General features: G+C 41.3%; 1 protein-coding gene across 2 annotated transcripts in view; it reads left to right on the forward strand.

The window, feature by feature from the left end:
- TXK (TXK tyrosine kinase) overlaps positions 1-20,276 on the forward strand; it is a 43,737-nt gene extending 23,461 nt beyond the window's left edge. For both annotated transcript variants that reach the window (XM_042936445.1, XM_042936446.1), the window contains exons 8-14: positions 3,368-3,442; positions 6,333-6,504; positions 9,290-9,506; positions 12,326-12,390; positions 14,895-15,013; positions 16,530-16,687; positions 19,443-20,276. In XM_042936445.1, coding sequence (XP_042792379.1) covers positions 3,368-3,442; positions 6,333-6,504; positions 9,290-9,506; positions 12,326-12,390; positions 14,895-15,013; positions 16,530-16,687; positions 19,443-19,511 — 875 coding nt within the window. In that variant the 3' untranslated portion in view covers positions 19,512-20,276. The remainder of the gene's footprint in view (positions 1-3,367; positions 3,443-6,332; positions 6,505-9,289; positions 9,507-12,325; positions 12,391-14,894; positions 15,014-16,529; positions 16,688-19,442) is intronic.
- Positions 20,277-22,869: the final 2,593 nt, after the last annotated feature.

Genomic DNA, 22,869 nt, shown 5'->3' on the forward strand with positions numbered 1-22,869 from the left:
TTTGGACCCGACCCTGTTCTGAGTGCTTTCATGTATATTTATTTATTTAATCTTCAGAACAACCCTATGAAGTAGGTTCTGTTAGTATCTCGATCTTACAGATGAGGAAACGGAGGGATGAGTTGTACTCAAGATTGCATAGTTAATAATTGTGCTGAGATTTGAACTCAAAAAAATCTTTGAAACAGTTGGAACCATCGAACCCCCTGGCTCCACAGTCTGCACTAAATGACTGCTGTATCCTCCAGAAAGAGACGAACCATACCATTGGAGGGTACTTTGGAGGGCCAGTTTCAGAAAAGGCTGTGAATCAGAGCCCATGACTATCCTGTCTACTTGTTGACTTCTGGTCAGTTTGGTTCGTGACAATCCGTCTCTTTGCCAGAAGCAGGGACAATGCCACGAGAGTGACAGACTTCTTTCTGTCAAAGAGAGAGACTATCATTAAACCACTGGTAGTAAATCACAGAATAAAAATGTTTAGCAAATAAGCATCTTTTTTTTAAAATTTTTTTTTTTTTTTTAACGTTTATTTATTTTTGAGACAGAGAGAGACAGAGCACGAACGGGGGAGGGTCAGAGAGAGAGGGAGACACAGAATCTGAAACAGGCTCCAGGCTCTGAGCACTCAGCACAGAGCCTGACGCGGGGCTCGAACTCACGGACTGCGAGATCGTGACCTGAGCCGAAGTCGGACGCTCAACCGACTGAGCCACCCAGGCGCCCCAAGCATCTTGAAATTAGAGGGAAGTGTTAGGATCGCAAAGAAATTCCTCATTATGTTCCTTATTTGGACAATGTGTTCTAGGGTCCCAGCTTGATGAGGCTCTAAACTCAATTAGGTCTTCAAAGTCACTGGTTAATATCCTTTCCAGCTTTCTCTTCAAACTTCTACCATTCTCCTCTAGACTCCTTCTCCAATATTATCCACTGCCCTGTCAGCAAATCCCTAGCTGTCCACTTCACTAAGAAAACTGAAGCCAGCAGACAGGAGCTCCCTCAGGCTTACCCTCCTCCCCTCACTCCCTCCAGGAGTGGTCAGGACAAGCCTGTGCCCCTGTTCCCTCCATTCCTCTCCTGCTGGGACCAACCACCATCTCCCCTTCCTTTCTCTCCTGTATCTCTTACATTTCCTCTGAACTTCTCCCTTTAGACTGGAAACGTGCTTAAGGCTTTATTATTCAAAAAGCAAAAAACCCAAAGCCCTCCCTTGGTCCTTTCTTCTTCTTTTAGACATTACTCTTCTAAGTCATGCTTTTTGGAAAAATATGTCCACATCTACCGTCTCCACTTGCTCATTTCCATTTGCTTTTTTTTTTTTTTTTTTTTTTTGAGAGAGAGAGATTGAGAAAGAGAGAGAGTGTAAGAGTGTGAGCAGGGGAGGGGCCAAAGGCAGAGGGAGAGAGAGAATGTGAAGCGGGCTCCACACCCAGGGTGGAGTCCCACGTGGGGCTCAATCTCATGACCAGAGATCATGACCTGAGCCGAAATCAAGAGTTGGACGCTCAACAGACTGAGCCACCCAGGTGCCCCTCCATTTGCTTTTTAAACACGTGCAATGTAGCTTCTGCTTCCATTGCCCTATGTTTTACCAGTGATCCCCATATTGACCTATAGGGTGATGCTTTTTAGTTCTTGTATTTTCAAGCCCTCTCTGCTATATTTGGCAGTGTCACCCCTTGAAACTCCCTACTTCCCAGATACTTTGACCCTGCGCTTTCTTGTTCTTGAACTCAGATATTCCTTATAGGTCTTCCCAATGAGTCTTAATTCTACTCTTCTTTAAACATTGGTGTCTGCAGGGATCTGTCCCCAATCACTTCTCTTCTCACCCTAGACATTTACCTTCGCAGAATTCTTCTGCCTGGTAGTCCCAGGTACTTGCAATCCCACAGGCCCTGAACTTCAGTGATGAGATGGAACTCTTCATCTTAATCACTGCTTTCCCTCCAAACCTGCTCCCCTTCCTGTTGTCTGTCTCAGATGATGCTGTCATCATTCTGTCCGTTACAGGGGCTGGAAACATAGGAGTCTCAAGAGATGCTTGCATTCTCCTTGATAGATAGCTCTTTCTCCTCCTCCTCCTCCTCCCCTTCCTTCTCCTTCTCCTCCTTCTCTTTCTTCTCAGTCATTAGAAAACTTGTTTTATTGAAGTGTGGTTGCCATACAATAGTATATTCGATTATGTAATGTAGTGATTGAACATTTGTATAAATAACAAAGTGATCACCACAATAAATCTAGCTACCGTCTGTCTTTGAGATCGACCTAGAAGAGTGTCTTGCACATGGTAGGGACTGAGTGATGCTTCTTTCTGTTCTTATACTGGCCAAGTTTGTTTCTTTTAGCCTTTGCACGTGCTGTTCCATCTGCCTGGAATGTTTTTCCTCCTAATCTTTGTAAGATGGTTCCTTGTCAATGAATGTCAGCATAGCTGCCATCTTGTCGGAAGGGCCTTCCGTGAGCACCCATTCGATAGAAGCTCTATTGCAGGTACTCTGCGTGTACTCATCTTCTGCTTTCTCTTGTGTGTGCATGCATTTGTTTATTTTCTCTTCCCCCGCTACAGTGTAGGCTCTGTGGGAGCAAAGAACATCACTGTCTTAGTCACTGCTGTCTCCTACCAGTTAGTTAATGGTTGGTGCAAAGCAGGCCCCAAAGAAATATTAGTGAAAGAAATAAATAATTAATGCTTGTTGAACTAAATGAAATTGATGGTACAGAATACTACACACGGACCCAATCAGAAGAAGTCTCATTTACTCTACCATTTTTTTTTAGAAAAAAAAAATTCTTGAAAAGTAGGGTTGGGAAATGGGTCCACTTCAATACTACTGGTGGTTGAATGAATTAGTGCATTTTTTTTTTTATACATGCTTTGATCAAGAAGTCACATTTTCAGGAATTTATTCTAAGACGATAATTTGAGAGGTACATAAAAATTTATGTTCAAAACATACAGCGTCTTTTACAATAGTGAAATTTTAGAAATAACTTTAAGCTCTGTTTATGGTTATTAATATATATCAATGATATATTGAGTGCAAAAAGCTTATAGCAAAACTTTCACTTTTCTGTGAAACATTGGGTGCGTATATGCTTTCAAATACAAATTTGGAGGTTTTTGCAAAGGTGCTCACCAGAATGATAATGATGTATCTCTGGTATATCATGTATAATGTGTGTCCAAATATTGTTTTATGAAAATGGGGAAAATAAACAAATAGATCGATGTAAAATACTGTTTTTTTTTTTTATTTTGGCCTAATTTATTTGAAGAATGGCACTGTCTTCTACTATATTTGCTTTCTTTTTTTCTTTTATATTAGTAACTAGACTTGAAATACTGATTCCTCTTCCTCCCCAGGTCTCATGACCCGTCTCCGCTACCCGGTTGGACTGATGGGCAGCTGTTTGCCAGCCACAGCGGGTTTCAGCTATGGTAATGTATGCACGTGGACTCAAGTGCAGCCTCAAATCTGGGAAAGAATCTCCCCCAAGTTCCCTCGGCGTTCTTTAAATTCTTAGCTTTTCTGAGATACCTAGATAGGTTTCTTCTCAAAGTTGGAATCCTCCTTCTGAGATAGTGAAGTATATGCATCTCCTAAGAGCAACTTGAACTTTGGCAAGAACCATTTTGATTTTACTTCAAATTTCACTGTACATTAGCCGGCGCTCTTTTGGTGCATTAGAATTCTTTTTATTTGGGTGTTTGAGTTATTGCTCTCTGGGTACAAGCGTGGCTGGGAAATGACTGCTCCCCAAGAGAACCTGCTAAAAAGACCTGCTAAATGTCTCCTCTTCCCCTTTTAAAAATAGAACTTGTAGAAAGTTTGATTCGAGCCATTTTCCAGCAAATGAGTATTTGCAAATCTGTTGAGAATAAATAAGAGCCAACAAATTCTGTTTTGTAATTTGGTGACCCTTTGTTCCCTTACATTCCTCTCATTAGTGTGAATCAGAATGTACTGAGAAACCGGCAAGATAATTATATCACATAACGGGTAACCAGGACCCAGGGTCTCTATTTTAATTGGGATGGGAGAGTGATTTCAGGGTATTAGGGATGCCTAGGTTATTCTCTGTCCCTAAATGCAATGTACATAATAAAAGTTCTGTGCCGTTAGCAATTAATTTAAGCATTAAGTTAAGTTTTAATTTTTAAAAAATAAACTTCTCAATTTTTTTTTAACATATAGAACAGTGCACAAACTCATAACTCTATAGCTCACTTAGCTTTGCCTGGTTTTGATTACTTTATCTAAATGGAATAAGACACCATACACAATAATACACAATACCGTGTATTGTGTCTGGCTTCTTCCTCTTCACCCATGGTGTTGGGTGTGGTTGGCTCATCTTCGTGGTGGTGTGGTATGACATTGCGTGACTATACCACAGTGGATTTACCCATCCTTCTTTAGAGGACCATTTGGCTTGTAACCAATTTTTACCACATAAATAATATCATTATGAACATTCTTGCATGTCTTTTGATGAGGTTCAGTACTCATGTAAGCTCCACCAATGTTGGATATATACTTAAGAGTGGAATTACTGGGTCATAGAGCGTGTACCCATTCAGATTTAGTTAGTTTTCCAAACAGCTTATACCAAACTACACTTCAATCAATAGCGTATGGGAGTTCCAGGTGCTCCACACCTTTGCCCTTGCTAATGTTTAGTCATTCCTGTGGATTCTTTTCTTTGGTTTTCACGTTAGCCAATCTGGCATGTGTAGTAATCGTATTTCATTGTGGTTTAAATTTGCATTTCCCTGATGACTAATTATTTTGATCAATTTAGGGGCCATTTGGGTATACCCTTTTGTGAGAGAATACTCTATTCAAGTTTTTTAACTCTTAGAAATATAATTATCTGCCTTTTTCTGATTTTTTTTTTCATATTCTGAATACGAATTCCTTACTGGTTACGCATTTTAGAAATATCTTCTCCCAATATGTGGCTTTCATTTTCACTCTCTTTTAAAAAAATTTTTGAATACTTATTTATTTTTAAGAGAGAGAGGGGCAGGGGCAGAGGCAGAGAGAGAGAGGGAGACACAGAATCCGAAGTTGGCTCCAGGCTCTGAGCTGTCAGCACAGAGCCGATGAGGGGCTTGAGCTCAGGAACTGAGAGATCATGACCTGAGCTGAAGTTGGATGCTCAACTGACTGAGACACCCAGGTGCCCCATTCCTTTTCACTCTCTTAATGGGGTGTATTTGATAGAATTTTTACAAAGTGTAATTTGTCAATATTTTCCTTTATGGTTATATTATGTTGAATAAATTCTTGCCAATATCAAGGTCATAAGTATATTCTCCCATGTTGCTTTTATTTATTTATTAAAAAAATTTTTTTTTCTCATGTTACTTTTAAAACACCTGCTATCAGGAGGGAGAGCACTTTGCAAAGTTGGCCTTTACAACTCTTTAAACTGCATTATTCTAGAGCTCCAGCAGATGGCGGTGTTGCAATATAAAAGGAGATACTAAAATGGATTGTCAAGAGGGTTATTTTATTTTTATTTTTCGTTAATTGATAACGAAATTTGTGTGTGTGTTTTCTTCACTTTATTTTTTTAAATTTTTTTGAGATTATTTTTATTTATTTTTTTAAATATAATTTATTGTCAAATTGGCTTACATACAACACCCAGTGCTCATCCCAAGTGCCCTCCTCAATGCCCACCACCCATAAGAGGGTTAATTTAAAAACAGTTCTTTTTTCTTCATTTAGTTCTATGGAAGTCAAATATACCATACCACAAATTTCACTTCAAACATAGATACATGTGAGTTAGAATCCTAAACATTGGACTTATTAGATGAATGTTAGACTTTTTCCTAAGGAGAAAACACCAAGGCAGAAAAGCCCTTTGGGGGTGGGAGTGGGCAGAGGAACAACAGAAGGAAGTGAAATGGGGGGTATCGGGGGGGGGGGACCAAATGTTGTGCCTCACAAGTTTACTCAGCAGGACAAAACCAGATGGGGACATACATATTTTAGGGCCCAGGTGTAGTTTTGGTAGGTTTGTTTTAGAAAGGCAAAGTGTTGCATTTCATCCTGCGTCCCTCTGGAAAGAGAACGTATGTTTTGATATCCATAATTCCTCTCTAAGTAAGTCAAGTTTATATCTTTAAGCTTGAATTCTGGAATTACACATGAAAACCACAGTGAGGGTATTAAAAATGTTTACTGTTCTGTTCCACTCATTTATAACATTTTTAGCCTCTTTGTAAAAGAATAGAATAGGTCTAGATAATTCCTAAATCGTTTCCAGCTCTAAAAATTTACCCTACTTGTAACATGGATGTTTTACTTTTCTAGAAAAGTGGGAGATAGATCCCGCTGAGTTGGCGTTTGTGAAGGAGATTGGAAGCGGTCAGTTTGGGGTAGTCCATTTAGGGCAATGGCGAGCACACATCCAGGTAGCTATCAAGGCCATCAGCGAAGGCTCCATGTCTGAAGAGGACTTCATCGAAGAGGCTAAAGTGATGACGTAAGTATAAGCAACACCCAGATCAATTTCATGCAACATTCTGGTGTTATGGAAAGAACACGGAGTTTGGAGCAGTTACACCTGGATTTGTGTCACAACTCTGACCAAGCTAGTTGTGTGACCTGAGAAAATTATTTGATCTCTGTGTGACCTGAGTGAGTTATTTCACCTTTCCGAGCCTCAGTTTCTTCACCTGTAAAACGGGGATAACAATACCTTCGTTACTGCATCAACATGTGAATTAAGTGAGATAATCCATGAAAGTGACAAGTCTTTACAGGACTTTCTTTTTTGCTTTTCCTGGAAGCAAAAATGTTGATTTTGTCTAAATGGTAATATAAGGGTAAAGTATTTGCTTTCAGAGAATTTAAGAATCCTGAGCTCTAACAGAAGTGACTCTTTGTGGCCCACTGGACACTGTTCCTGACTTCTGTGATTTCTCAGATCAGCATTTTGACTTAGTTGAATATGTGTCTTACGTCTGTAATCTGAGTTGGATCAGGACAAGCCGATAATTTGGTATAAAGAAAGTATTTGTTCAACAATGGGGAGTAGCATTGTGGTGAAAAATGAAAACCCCAGATGGTGTCACCTCGATTCTGTTCTCCAAAGCAATTATGTTCTGTTCTAAACTTGCAGACCTCAATGGAAAACAAACAAACAAAGAAACCAGAATCGATAACTGGACCCATTCTCCTTTAAAGACAGAGCAATGCTGTCTCTTGGGGCTCTCAACCCATACCCCAAGTGTCCTATCGAAATATTCTTCCCATCCACTTATAGTAAAATTAATTTCAGGAGAAGTTATATTAAACACATTTTCCAGTTATAGCAGCTTCCCAAAGATGATTTCGTGCCCCTAGATTATCCCAGGCAGCTATCTGTCTGGAATGTGTTCCCTGATACCATTGGCATCAGACCCAATTTTTCCTGTATCTAAAGGAGAGACAAAACATTATATTCCTCTGTGTTGATTAGATAGGTGTGATAAGAAAGAAAGACTGGGAGACATGTGGTTCAGGGGAAGTCGAAGCCTATACTGGAATTCCTAGGAAATGAAAGAATTAGAGATGTCCAATGTCACGTTGAGAGGATTCTTGAAAGGTTCAAGCCCTACTGGGCATTTGGGCTTCAGGTTGCTGGGGAAGATGTTTTGAAGACAGTGGAAGATCCATGGAGTGGGGGAAGTAACGATAGCTCCAGGAAGTTTACAGAGGCAGGAATGAAGCTAAGGGCTTATTTTTAAGTCAGTTCAGGTGAACACAATGTACTGTTGGGTTTGAACAGTCTGTTTTTTCCTGATGTTTTGAAAGTGAGGCAGAAAAATTTCCTTCTAACATCCTGTTGCAAATACAGTCATCTTTTAAAAAGTACATACTGACATGCATTGAGCTCTATCTGTGAAGCATACACATCTTGTAATATAGTAGTACCTCCTTTTTGTAAGTGTGTAGTTTAAATGTCACCTCCTCCAGGATGTCTCCCCTGCCATGTTTGATTGGCTTTCTACTGTATCACCTGTGTTAGTTCATCAATGTATTTGTCACTGCTCCAGTGATCTTGCTAAACAAACATAGCGTAATGTTTCAATTCTCAGATGTTTGTCTGTGGGTATCAGTGTGGTGGTTTTCTCATGGCAAGTCAATATTCCATTTTAAGAACGACTTTCCCGCCATTATTCTGCATACATGTAAATTGCATCCCTTAACTGAAAGTATGCTTTATGAATTAGAAAGATAAATCAGACAAAATATACGTATTTAAGATACATATCTACAGATGAAAATCATGTATAGATTCTCTGAATGCCTTTTTTCTACTGACTGGAAGTGTTTTTGCATGCTACTTATATGGTAAGATGTCAATCACTCACATACATTATTTTAAGGTAAATAATCCTCCCGAGTCATTGATTTTATTTTACCTCTATAAATGAAAAGAGGTAACATTTCAAGTTATTTCTGAGTGACAGAGAAATTGGCTTGTTACACATCTTCTAAAATTATAAACATTAACTTGAATATTATTTTCCATGATTGAATGTTACATACTCCAGAAGAAACAGTAAACTTTTGAAGTTTAGATAACTAAAGAATTCTGTATTTTATTTTATTTTATTTTTTCTGTATGTATTTTAATAGGTAACTTTCAAGGGTGTGTGTGTGTGTGTGTGTGTGATGACTGGATTGCTGAACAGAGAAGGGTTTCATGTTGGTAGGTATTTTTCAGTTTCCAACTTTGTCTGAAATTTTCTTTTTTTTTAAATGCCTTTATTCTTTATCATTTAATTTTCTTTTTTCTTTCTTTCTTTCTTTCTTTCTTTCTTTCTTTCTTTCTTTCCCTTTCTTTCTTTCTTTCTTTTCTTTCTTTTCTTTCTTAAATGCATCAATCACTGTTTCCTCCCTTCTGTCTGTATGGAAATTTTGCCTGAGCAGCCGCAGTTAGAAAAGTTGAAACCTCAGGAACAGGAACTCTTGGGAAGACCTGAGCAAGGAAAAGTAGCAACGAGGAGGCAAGGGGCTTACAGGATGGAAAGCAGAAAAAAAAACGATATGGGAGCACGTAATATTCTGTAGGGACTTGGGCAGTACCGCTTGAACTCCTGACCCCACTTATCCAGCGCGCAAGGTGGAAAGGAAACTTCCACGTTCTCTGGGGCTGGGTTTTTCGCGTATCTCGTTGTTGACAATAATGCAGAGTTGGTACATTTCACCAACGGAGTCTAAGCGCTTCGAATCGCCGAAACGAATCTGCTCACGGGCGCGTGTGTGCTCTTCCTCATCAGGAAATTATCGCACTCAAGGCTGGTCCAGCTGTACGGAGTGTGCGTTCAGCAGAAGCCCCTCTACATCGTGACGGAGTTCATGGAGAACGGCTGCCTGCTGAGCTATCTCCGAGAGAGGAGGGGAGCGCTGCGGAAGGAAATGCTGCTGAGCATGTGCCAGGATGTCTGTGAGGGAATGGAGTATCTGGAGAGGAGCTGCTTTATTCATCGGGATTTAGTAAGCACCCCGCAAACTCGCTGATGTTTTACGTGTTGCCTTTCGGAAGATCAGGACACTTGAGGACTTTCAATATTTAATTTTACTTATTTATCTTTAAATGTGTATTTATTTATTTTGAGAGAGAGAGAGAGAGAGAGAACATTAGTGGGGGAGGGGGGGCAGAGAGAGAGAGGGAGAGAGAGAATCCCAAGTAGCCCCTGCACTGTCAGCACAAAGAGCCCTGCAGGGCTTGAACCCATGAACCCTGAGATCATGACCTGAGCCTGAAATCAAAAGTTGGATGTTTAACCAACTGAGCCACCCAGGTGCCCCAAGTACTTTGAATATTTTCAGTAAAATACCTTTGGCTTCATTTCTAAATGCTTTCCTATTGATGTAATTCTCTGGGACATGTGGCTTTCTTTTTAATTACTCATTAATGCTGCAGCCAAGTAAGGTGTTACTCTAAATATGCCTGGAACTAATGAACTACCACACTGATCAACCAACCAAAGCGAATTTACTTTTCTTTCCTGTCGCCTTCCCTGTCTTCTTCCATTGCTTCCACTTTTCTTCCTTTCAACCAATGATCAAATACGGATTGAATGGCAGTATATGCCAGGCCCGCGGCCGGGCACTGGAGAACAGCCAGGGATGAAACTGCCCCCATGTGGAGGTGCTTTGGTTGTCACAGTATCGCAGTGGCATTGCCGGCACGACTGAGGAGGACGAGAAATGCCAAATCATTCTGTTCTGTGATACTCGGAACATTATGTCCTAAAAAAACAAGCAAACAAAAAATTAAAGCTTGTCTTGCCCCAAATGCTAATAGCTCTGCTTTCCTGCCTTGCTACCTTGCCTCGAAAAACATTTTGTATCCCCTCCATATTTATTCATGATGTTCACACTATTCCTTCTCTGCCTTTCCATGTCTCATTTCTAAGTCCAAAAATTAACCCCAATGAGAACTTGAGAATCTGTGAGATGTCACTGGTATCATCACCGAGGGGGTCATCCTGTACTTCCTCCCATGACCAGGGGGACTTTATTGTCTATCATTCAGGCTAGAGCATTCTGGGGAGAGAAAGGAGGCATAATTTCATTGGCCTTAGCACACTTATTGCTGGATTTATAGGTGATGAAGAATTCTCATGGCATTTAATATTTACCACTTCCTATAATAGTTAATTGTTCACATTGTTTACACAACGATTAGACTCTAAATTCCCTGATATCAATGCCTAGACTTCCAAGCTGTGTGATAAGAACACAGATTACAGAGCAGTTTTCTCAGATTTAGCTGTGCCTTAGAATCACCTGGGAACTTCTAAAACATCATGATACCCAGGCCATGCCCCAGACCAATTAAGTCAGACTCTCTGGGGGTAGAATCTAGCCATAAATATTTTTTGAAAATTTCCCTGGTGAGCTCAGTGCGTAGCCAAGATTCACAACCAGTGCTCTAGAGCTAGACTGCCTGGGTTAATATCTCACCTTTGTTTCTTACTAGCTGTGTGAGGTTGGGCAAACTCGTTAACTAGTACAGTGGTATTAATTATAGCAGCTTCCTCCTATGGGCTTGTTGGGGGAATTACATGCATTAATATGTGTAGGCCCTTACACCTGCTCCTGGCGTAGAGCGAGCTCAGCAATGCTAACTATTGCTATTCCAGAGCTACATTATCATTCTGTATCCCTCATGGCGCATTTCCCCAGCTTCAGTACGTAGTAGCTATCGAGCAAATTTTGGAATGGATGGATATGGCATGAATTCCACCTAGCTTACTTTCCTAGTCTCTGCAGGTTGGTCTTTTCTGACAGGGATTAGAATTCAAAACTCAATCACTCTGTTTGTTCCAAAGTGGCTTCTCTCAGGTCCTCCTATCCTTGGTTTCTTCCTTGATTGCTTTCTTTTGTGTTCTATTCCACTTACCTTCATGCCAGTTAAAATGTATCCGTTAGGGGCGCCTGGGTGGCTCAGTCGGTTAAGCGTCCGACTTCGGCTCAGGTCACGATCTTGCGGTCCGGGAGTTCGAGCCCCGCGTCGGGCTCTGTGCTGACTGCTCAGAGCCTGGAGCCTGTTTCAGATTCTGTGTCTCCCTCTCTCTCTGACCCTCCCCCGTTCATGCTCTGTCTCTCTCTGTCTCAAAAATAAATAAACGTTAAAAAAAAAAATTTAAAAAAAAAGTATCAGTTAACCAGGAGTCTTTTCCCTGTCAAGGGCTTGCCTTGTGGTTTGGCTTTGAGATCCTTGCTAGTATTTGTGAAACTCTTCCAAATTGACTCCTCCTAGCTTGCCATTTTTAGTTCCTTGCCTTTGTTTTTGGACTAGCTGACCCACATAGGAGCTTAGAAGAGAGAAAAAAAAAAGATCAAACAGTTATTGATTTACATGAGGCTAAATACCAAATCAGTGATTTTCTTTGACTAAGCTCTCTGAAAATGGATTATTTTGGCATCAAATACATTGTCTCTGCATTATTTAAAAATACACATTAATTTTAATGCCAGGATTCATAGTTTAACATCTCTTTGATTTAGTCTTCCCATTTATCAAAGATACTTCTTGCGAATAATTAAAAACTTTTAGAAGAAAAAGTATTAAAATTTTTTTTTTCTTTTTGTTATTTCTTTGAAGCATCATTAAAATCCATCACGTAAGGGCAGATATATTGAGTCATATGTGGCATTGACAGGTGTCACCATAAAAATAAAATGGCTGCTCATACAGGAAAGTAGTGTGGGGGGGGGGTCCAAATAAACTAAGAAAAAGGAGAGTAGAAACTCTTGAAAGAAAAAACTATCTTCAAACTCGGATTCCTTTCTTCTTTTTATAGGCAGCAAGGAATTGTTTGGTCAGTGCTGCAAGTATAGTAAAAATATCAGACTTTGGAATGACGAGGTACGTGATATATATATATTTTTTGTTTGTTTGTTTACTCATAAGAGGGAATCTTATATCTGTCTACTGACAAACTGAAAATGTTAATAGCATTTTTTTTTTTCCTGTGAGGAAAGTATTGATGTGGTTGTTAGGCCTGTTGCCCTGCTTTGAATTTTAGGACATAAACCAATTTTAGCTGTGAGTTAAATGGATATTTTGGACTATTTTGATATTTTTTCAGGTTATTTTCAGGCATATCTTAAAATGTATAATATTTCTCAATCTACTCATCATCATAAAAAGGTTAAAAAAAAGCTTTTCTGATATATGTATATTTCTGAAAGAAAAAAAGAATAAATTTGTTTAGCTCTGATTTTTCTGTGTCATCATCATGCATTTCTTTTTGTTGTTGTTGTTAGTTTATTTATTTTTCCAGAGAGACAGCAGGGGAGGGACAGAGAGAGAGAGGAAGAGAGAGAGAACAGAGGGAGAGAGAGAATCCCAAGCAGGCTCTGCACTGTCAGCACAGAGCCTGATGTGGGGCTTGAACTCATTAACTCTGAGATCATGACCTGCACCGAAATCAAGAGCCAGGTGCTTAACCCATTGAGCCACCCAGGCACCCCCATCATGTATTTCTATTATCCAATGTAGTAGTTGACTTTAAGACTGCGAGTCAAATGTAGAAAATCTAACCTTATTTTCTACAACTCAATGCAATTTATATTTTGAGCCCCCTTTCCTTCAGGTTGCTAAAAACTTAATTCCTGTGAATTCAGGATTTCTCTCTGATTCCAAGGTCAAATTCAAATTCTGTATGTTTCATGGGGCCATATATTGGAGAGGACATGTCTGCTCCTTGTTATCCATTGGCACTGGTGTCCTTGCAGCCACTGTCCTCCTGCTTTGTCCTTGGCTGAACATCTGCACAGGTGGCTGTCGATTCATCCCAAATTTCTGTCTGCAAGATACTGTCATACTGGAATTCGCCATGATTAGAAAACCCCCTGGAGCTATCTATCCAAGGCCCTATTTACCTAAGCACATCCACAGCTCTTTATTTTCTGGAATCTTTTTGCTTTTCCTGGGGCTTGACCTGGGGAAGAGGCCCAGGCTCTGTTTTGCTGTTGAATCCCACCAACCTATTGTGGGAAGTGGGGCCTTTTTCTCATGCAATGTGATCGAGGCAGCCCTTGTAGGGTGAGGGTACAGGACCCTGTCTCTGCTGCCCCCAATGTCTAATACGCCTTCCCTTTCCCTTTATTCTCTCCCACCTCCCAGCTGCAGGGGTCTTTTTCTGGAGGGATGGGTGGTGGTGGTGAGATATCACTCTTATTTATGGGCCATTCTCCCAAATATTTTGTTAACAACTCAGTCCTTCTCCTTCTCCAGAATGCTTAGAACTTTGAAACTCCAAAGCTATGAAAAATGGCTCTTTCCCTTTTGTTTTCTATTACCCACTCTTTCCCTTAGTGGAATGACCTCTGGCTCAAGAAAGCACTTAAAGGTGGGCTGAAGTAGGGTATGTGGGGAAAAAAAGAGAGTGCGAGGAAGCAGTAATAAATAATTCAAAAATACTATGCTGCCCACTCTGGGGGCTACACAGCACGACCTAGTTATCATCTCTTCTCTCCACGTTCCCATAGTTGGATGCTCCTGCCTACAATTCTCAAAAAAAAGAGAAGTTTAATATTTTTGTAGTTTTTAAAAGGAGGTGATAGTTATTATTGATTTCATATAGGGCCATTTTAATGCACTGGCAATTTTTTATAAAAAATGTATTATATTCAATATTTTTATTTTCCCCCTCTTCTGCCTCACAAAACATCTATGCATGAGGAAAGAAAATAAGGCACCTAACCTTGAATTTGTTCTTTGCTATATATATATATATATATATATATATATATATATATATATATATATATATATTTATTTATTATTTTTTAATGTTTATTTACTTTTTGAGAGAGAGAGAGAGAGAGAGAGAGCATGAGCAGAGGAGGGGCAGAGAGAGAGAGGGAGACACAGAATCTGAAGCAGGCTTCAGGCTCTGAGCTGTCAGCACAGAGCCGGATGCGGGGCTCGAACCCAGAAACCATGAGATCATGACCTGAGCTGAAGTCGGACACTTAGCCAACTGAGTCACCCAGGCGCCCCTATTTGTTACTTTTCATTTTATAACTTTGGTTATTAGAGCATCAGCATGCTCCTTTGCAGAATTAAGAGTTTGTCGTAACTAAGGTAGTCAGTGGGTTACCAATTCCAATCGATTTTGAAGAATTGCTCTGGTTTTCTGAAACCCAAATAAACAGAATTGAGGCTTGGTTTGGGGAGGAATCACTGTATAGGATACTTTCCCACTTTGGTAAACAAGAGAAGGTATGCGGAACATTTCTGGGGTAAAATGCTTTCTCTTTTAGAACTCGAAGTAGACTAAGGGGGGTTAAACTAAACTGAACTTGGAGGTATTTAGCACAAGGTGTTTTGGACCTAATAACCTTTGGATCTAATAACCTTAGGTACGTTTTGGATGATGAGTATATCAGTTCTTCTGGGGCCAAGTTCCCCGTCAAGTGGTCCCCTCCTGAAGTTTTCCACTTCAACAAGTACAGCAGCAAATCTGACGTCTGGTCGTTTGGTGAGTAAATTTGATATTCATTTGATGGTGGCTGATTTAATACAAGGCCAGTCTTTTTTAAGGTTTGATTTTTTAATATGATGTGGCATTTGAAAAAGGTCTTTTTGCAACTGTGCTTCTATCTTAGGTGTTCTAAACACATCCAGGCTGTCTTTGGCAACTTGTGTCATGCACCTTCTTACAGAAGTCTACTTTTGGATCTTTTCCTTTCCCATTGAGCACTTGCTGTAAAACTATAACAAAGAGTCTACTGATCTAGAAAACAAACTCAGCCAACTTTCCTACACCACAGAGACTTGCAAGGAAAAGGAATCTTAAGGTGTCCCTGAATTTTGAGTGTAACTGATACACTTCATTGTCTGACTACGAAGCAACTCCACCTCATTTATTCCATTACCTTCAAACTTGGTGGAATTTAGATGTTGGCCTCCTTGGGAACTGTCAACTGGAGTTTATATTGTGTAACGTTCTTCACTGAGGAGGAGACACTGTAGACCGTGTCCAGTAGAGTTTGTTCTTCAAGTTGGTTTTCAAGAAGTGGCAATAAATGTGCAATAAGCTATTCTCTTTAGCCCAGACCTCTCCCGATAGCTTCTTGGGTTTGGAAAGACATCTGAACCCTCAGAAGGGTGTGAATTTTATTGTCCACGTAAGGTTAAGCTTGTATCATTGATCTCTTTAGCTGTCCACTGCCTTGTGGTTGTCTTGGCAGGTGACATTTTAAGCTCTACGGGAGAGCAGTTAAGTTGTGAGATTCATGGATAGAAACACAAGGACCTCATCAAGTGGCTGCAGAACAGTTAGAATTTCTGAGCTTTACCTGACCACTTGTCTCTACTTCCCACTGGACAGTGAGCTTCTTGAGCACACGGACTGGTCTCGTTCTTAGAATCTTCTGGCTCTAGCAGACTCCTGGCCCCTAATCAATGCACAATACATATTCTTAGAATACGTGAATAATTAAATGAAGTCCAGATGAGAGCACTGAAGGAGTTTCACTGATCAATCAATCAATCAATCAATCAGTGATTATAGAATATCTGCTTAGGTACCAAGCCCCCTGCTAGATATTCCGCCCTACCCAGCAGCCTCATCTTTCAGTGGGAAGAGGGGAACGTGCGCCATCTACTGGTCGGGAAACTCTTGGCCTTAGCAGGCAGCAGAGGCTCCCACAATTCTGTCATTTTCCATGGAATGGCAGAGGGAATGGCAGAATGTTGATTTCAGGGTGTGAAGACATGAGTATACTTAGAAACAAAAGTGCTGGCAGCACTTGCTTTCACTAGGGAGGCAAGTCAAGACCAACGGGAAAGAAAGGCATTGTTTTTACTTGGAATGTTTTCAGATGATAGGCCTGTTCGAAAACTCCAGTACACATAGTCTGATTCCTAGACAGAACCGTTCTCATTCTGGATGATTATAATTCAGAGGCTGGAAGAGGAAAAGGAGGCCTTGTGGTTGGAAACAGTTCTTGCCGTTTCAAGTAACCTCTTGTTTACGTGCATTTTATGTGTAGGAGTTTTGATGTGGGAAGTTTTTACAGAAGGAAAAATGCCTTTTGAAAATAAGTCAAATTTGCAAGTTGTGGAAGCCATTTCTAAAGGCTTCAGGCTGTACCGTCCTCAACTGGCACCAATGTCCATATATGAAGTCATGTACAGCTGCTGGCATGAGGTGAGTGTCCCCTGCTTTCCTACGAAGTTGGCATTCCCAGCATCTGAGAACAGACCTGAGTGTCACAAGCGTTACCTGAGGACTCCAGCATGGCAGGAAGAGGGGCTGTTTCCTGATAATGATCCCTAAGAGCCAGAAGTACTATTTCTTTTTTTTTTAATTAAAAAAATTTTTAACATTTCTGTACTTTTTGAGAGAGAGAGCAATAGAGAGCACACGAGCAGGAGAGGGGCAGAGAGACAGAGGGAGACACAGAATCCGAACTGTCAGCACAGAGCCCGATGCGGGGCCACGAGATCATGACCTGAGCTGAAGTCGGACGCTTAACCGACTGAGCCACCCACGTGCCCCCAGGAGTACTATTTCTATGTGAAACTGCCACCATAAGGTCGTTAGTCCATTTTGTTTTTATTTATTATTATTATTATTATTTTTTTAATGTTTATTTATTTTTGAGAGAGAGAGACAGAGCATGAGTGAGGGAAGGGCAGAAAGAGGGAGAAACAGAACTTGAAGCAGGCTCCAGGCTCTGAGCTGTCAGTACAGAGCCCGACACAGGGCTCGAACCCACGAACTGCAAGATCATGACCTGAGCTGAAGTCAGACGCTTAACCAACTAAGCCACCCAGGGGCCCCAAGTCCATTTTGTTTTTAGCAACAGCCTTTCATCTGGAGAATTCAGTGCATTTTTCAAGTCTTATTTTTCTCAGATTGGCTCCTGCAGAAGCTCTCGATGCTACTAGAACTTAAGCGATGAGGTGTTTTACTCCTTTAAGAACTGGTGGGTGGACACGGAGAGTAGAATCAGGTTTGGTAAATTTCCACATTGAAAGAGAAGGAGGGTGTTTTTATTTACTTCAGTCTCCTGTAATTTGTCTTGTTTTCCCCAGGCTAATGTGTTTCAGCTCTTTTTTGGGCACTCAAGACTCCTGATAGATTAAGCCAGAATAGGAATCAAGACAGAAAGTGTGTCAGAAACTTCCAGTCAGGAAATTCTCTCTGGGGGCGCAGGGGTCCAGGTTTTCTTTTTCTTGAAATGCTGAGCTTAAAAATAAAGCCAGGCATATTCTATCTTTTCTGGGCACAGACTCAACACACCTCTCTCCTTCATATCAGACTCCTCTGTGATTTTTGATAGCTTTCTGTCTCCAGCTGACGGTGTTAGTCAAGAAAAACCGCAGCTAAATGAGGAGTTTTTCTCCTGGCTGAGAAACCATGATGACTGAAAAACTCAGTATTTCAAGAGTGATGTTGTTCACATTCCAGAGATGTATTAGTTTTATAAAGATCCTTGGTGTATGAAAATATTATGCATATGATGAGCTGCTCTGGAAGGAATCTTGAAAAACATCGGAAAATGTTAAATGAGCTATTAGTAGCCAATGGCTGCCTTAAGAGCTTCTCTGCAATAACAATGTAAATAGCTCAGAAACCTATATCGTATGTGGAACAATATACAGGTACATGGCATAAAATATAACTCTTATTGAGATTTTATTTATCGGTGGAGAGGAAAAAGGAGAGTAAATCCGAGGCTGGCAGGAGGACCCCGTAAGTGATGTCAGTTTCAAATTGTAGTCAGAACATTGATTAAAACAACGTTTTTAGTTATGCTGATTTACTTGTTTGCAAAAGGTGATTTACACACAACTCTTTAAGGTGGTCTAAATACCACCTTAGGTCCCTTTAAATTCAAATTTAAGTGCTTAGGTCCTAAGTGCTTAGGTCCCTTTAAATTCAAATATGATTATGTTTGTACTGATACACACACACTGATACACACATAACTGTTTCATAGGCTCTTCTACCTGCAGAACGTCAGCCTCCTCAAAAAACTCCACAAATTATTCCTGGAATCTCCAGGAGGACTTGAACGTGTGCTTATGTATCCTTCTGCTTGACCCTTTTTATCGATGCCATGTGTTTATAAACCAGTAAGAGTGGGGGCTCCCCATGAACCCAGTTGGCAGCGATCTTGGTGAGAATGTAGCTACCGTGAGTAGTTCTATTTCCCATGGATTTCAAAGATGCCAACAGGGTCATCTTTTCTACCCTCGTGGAGCCAAAGCCAAACCACATCCCCTGGTGAAATAGGAAAAATGTTCCAGACCTTGTCTCCATGACCGTGGATTTTGTTGACTGAGCCTTAAGACTGCACAGTCTAGGCCCCAGGACCTGCAAAGTCCTTTATGAAAACATGGCTTGTGCTTTCTGACTGAAATCTTTCCTTCTACAGGGGACCAAATGTAGTAAATAACTGGGGCAGAGTGTAACAGCCTGGTACTCTGGATGCCCATTCTCTCCCAGCCCTTGTTTTTACCCCGTGCACATCATGTCACCCGAAAAGATCTCTAGGGCAGTGCTGTCCAGTGGGACTTTCTGTGATGGTGGAAATGTGTTATGTCTGCCCTCTCCAATATGGTACCCACACCTGGCTCTTGAAAAATTGGAAAGTGGCTAGTGTGACTGAGAATTGAATTCCAAAATATATTTAATTTTAATTAATTTAAATTTAAATAGCCACCTGTGGCTGGTGTCTGCAGCTCAGGCTATTTTATTTTTGCAGCCCTCTACTCTTATATTTTCACACTCATGCTTCATTCAACTACCAGTCTTGTCCTTTGCATCAGCCAAGGTGTCATTCTCTTCCATTCGTGGAGAACCAGCCTAGATCCAGGTCCCTGCCAGCCCGTTCCAGAGCCGGTATCTGAGTGAATTCTACGCTGAGCTGACCATCTTTATTTCCCTTTTCCAGAAACCCAAAGGCCGCCCGACGTTCACTGAGTTGCTGCAGGTTCTCACAGAGATTGCGGAGACCTGGTGACACGAATGGGAGGCCAACCCAGGGGATCATCTTGCAAAATTATCACAAAAGGAAATCCTGTTCGGGGTCACTGATGATGAACACCTTCCTTTAGAGTTGCTGACTCTTGGAAACAGTGCAAAGATCACAGGCTTTTCAAACTTGAAAATTTAAAAATACTCTGACAGTCATATTTTCTACAGGGATGTCTTTGAAAGGGACTTTCCGACTCTCATTTTTCTGTGTTGTTCTCCGTGTCCCATACGTGAAGAGGGGGAAAATGCTCCATAGCGGTCTTCATAGTGGCTGCTCTTCCTGAGAAGAGCCCTGGGAGCCCCTGAGAGTGAAAAACTCTGCCAACTCATGGAATAAAGGAGCCTCCCCTGCAGAATTCAACCCTTTTGAGCTGGACGGACCTTTGTGGAAGATGCACCTTTACAAGACACATGAATGTGAACATTCTTAAACTGTCTTTTATAATCTCCCCTATGTTATTTAAGGACTTGGTTTTGCACATACCTGATTATTTTGGAGACAGTTTCTTGTATTCCAGTTTTAAACACTGTGAAGGCAAAGTTCTTTGAACAGGTCCCGGTGACATTTCTGTTTCCAGTAATATCCATTGTCAGGGTCAGTTGAGAACTTGAATTTGAATTCTGCAGTTTCACACTTTGTCCATGTGAAACTGGACGACTTAAGAAGCCTCCTTTTAAAACGGGTAATGCTGGGTGATGGGTATTGAGGAGGGCACCTTTTGGGATGAGCACTGGGTGTTGTATGGAAACCAATCTGACAATAAATTTCATATATTGAAAAAAAAAATAAAATAAAACGGGTAATAGATCTATTTTCTTTTCCCTACAGTGTCAAAGAATGCTTATTGCACAGTTGGGTAAAGAAAAGTGACACATTTTGAAGATTTCATGTCTTTTCTGAGTTAAATTCTCAATTTTTTTTGTGTATAGTTGACATTATATTCGTTTCAGGTAGACAGCATAGTGATTCAATGTCTCTGTATGTTATGCTGTGCTCAGCACAAGTGCGGCTGCCATCTGTCACCATACATTGTTATTACCATATCACTGACAATATTTCATATGCTCCGCCTTTTATTCCTGTGACTTATTTATTCTACAACTGGAAGCCTGTATCTCCCACCCCCACCCCCGCTCTCCAGCAACCATCCATTTGTTCTCTGTATTTATAGGGCTTCTGTAAGAAACCTCATTTTGTCATAGGAAATTCCTCCAGTACCTCTCTAGAAGACGGCTTGCTTTTCTCCTAAGAACAAGAGGAGGCAAACACTAGAGAGCCAAGCGTCACCTCCAACTCCCATTATTTCTGAAGCCCGGGGTTTTAGATTCAAGATAAAAATAACCACGGTCATAATTAAATCTTAATTCCTCGGGCGCTGTTCGTAGGAATGATTGGAAATGTGTCTTGATCATTGCGAGCGTTTCAGAATTAGCGTAGGAAGAAGGGTGTGGCAGAAGGCACACGTGTTGTCATCGTGAGATTTCGCGCTGGGAGTCTGATACCGCCCTACCCTGCGTCGTGGTTCTGCGTTAGGATTCCCAGTAGATTGTAAGTTACCGTGTGGCAGCAGTTGTGACTTTTAAGTCCTAGTTCCCTGTTCCAAGAATGATGTATTTGAGTGTCAGTGGTACTTGGTCAGTGCACTGAAATGCTGAGCATCCGACGCGAGAATGGCCAACTTTAATTCAAGTGGTGGTCTCGGAAATACTTGTGTGAGATCCCGTGGTGTTTCTGAGACTATCAGACCCTTTTTCCTCATGATCTGGGAGGCGAGACAGGGCTCCCACTACTGAGATCTTAGGTCAAATAAGATAACACAGACGTTACGTGCAAGAGGGCGCGAGACTATCAAACCAGCAAAAGCCAAGGCCGGGGGCAAGGTTAATATTATGGCAACAGAACAGGACATCCAAATGCTGAAGAGTTAGGATTGACCACAGGGCATCCCGCCATCACGATCACTGCGATGCAGGGAGATGGAGTTCAGAGGGGGAGTGAGTCCAGAGAGGAGTCCTTCCTGGAGGTGTGATGGCAGCCGCCAGCTCTCCTATGAGCAATCATTGGTGGTGGTAGGCAAGCTCTATTCCTTTTAACACTTCATCAGAGCGTGAGATACTCAGAAACAGAAGTAACTGGAGATAACATGTATGTAACTGAGGTGCCAGATAATGGGTGAATTTGGAATGTCTTTTTGTTTTTAATGTTTATTCACTTTTGAGAAAGGGAGAGACAGTGGGTGAGCAGGGGAGGGGCAGGCAGAGAGGGAGACACAGAATCCGAAGCAGGCTCCAGGCTCCGAGCTGGCAGCACAGAGCCCGATGTGGGCCTGGAACTCGCCAACCATGAGATCGTGACCTGAGCCAAAGTGGGAGGCTTAACCAACTGAGCCACCCAGCTGCCCTGAATTTGGAATGTTTTTAGACAGAGATTCATCGTTCTTTGTCTAGCAAAAGAAAAAATTTCTTAAAAAAAAAAAAAAGAAAGAAAAAATTTCTTTAAAGAAGTCACAGAACTTCTCTTAGAAGGGAACCCTGTTTTGTAAACAATGGTAGTATTTGTTCTTGTGAGGAGTTCTCTGTGGATAGCTTAAATAGTTTGGGGTGAGACAGCACAATAAACAACTCTGCATAACAAATGAACAGGCAGGTTAGGGCTTGGTCGCAGAGGAGAGCCCTAAACAAGAAAAGACAGGAGCTCAAAGGAGCGAGGGAAGCTCTGAAACAGACGGAATCTGCAGGCCAAGCGCAAAATATGTTCAGTGTAAATACTCATCGGGCAAGAGTAGCCAAAGGGCTTTTTTTGTTTTCTTTAGTAAACTTTTTACTGAAGTACAATACATGGTTGTCCTATTGTGTGGGTAACATGCTCCACCCACAATCAAACTCACACGAGCATTTCATTCAGCACTATGTCTGCTCAGTTTTTAAGATGGATTAAGGGCAGGGAAGAGCATGCGCAGCCCTTCTGTTTCTTTTGTTCTTTTTTTAAGCTTATTTATTTTTGAGAGAGAGAGAGACATATGGAGCATGAGCAGGGGAGGGGCAGAGAGAGAGGGAGACACAGAATCCAAAGCAGGCTCCAGGCTCTGAGCTGTCAGCACAGAACCCGACGTGGGGCTTGAACTCCTGAAGAGTGAGATCATGACGCTTAACTGACTGAGCCACCCAGGTGCCCCACAGCCCTTCTGTTTCAAGGGGGGGGCCTATCAACTGCTTGTGTGCATAGATGCTTGGGTCCCTCCTCACCCACCTAGAGAGTGTGTATGATTGCTGGTGATAAGCCCATGGTGTGTGGAGTTTGTCCTTAGGCAAAGAAGGTTCTATCTCGGTTTCCCATCTGTCAT

The sequence above is a fragment of the Panthera leo genome, chromosome B1, assembly GCF_018350215.1.
Source record: "Panthera leo isolate Ple1 chromosome B1, P.leo_Ple1_pat1.1, whole genome shotgun sequence".
Classification (NCBI taxonomy): Eukaryota; Metazoa; Chordata; class Mammalia; order Carnivora; family Felidae; genus Panthera; species Panthera leo.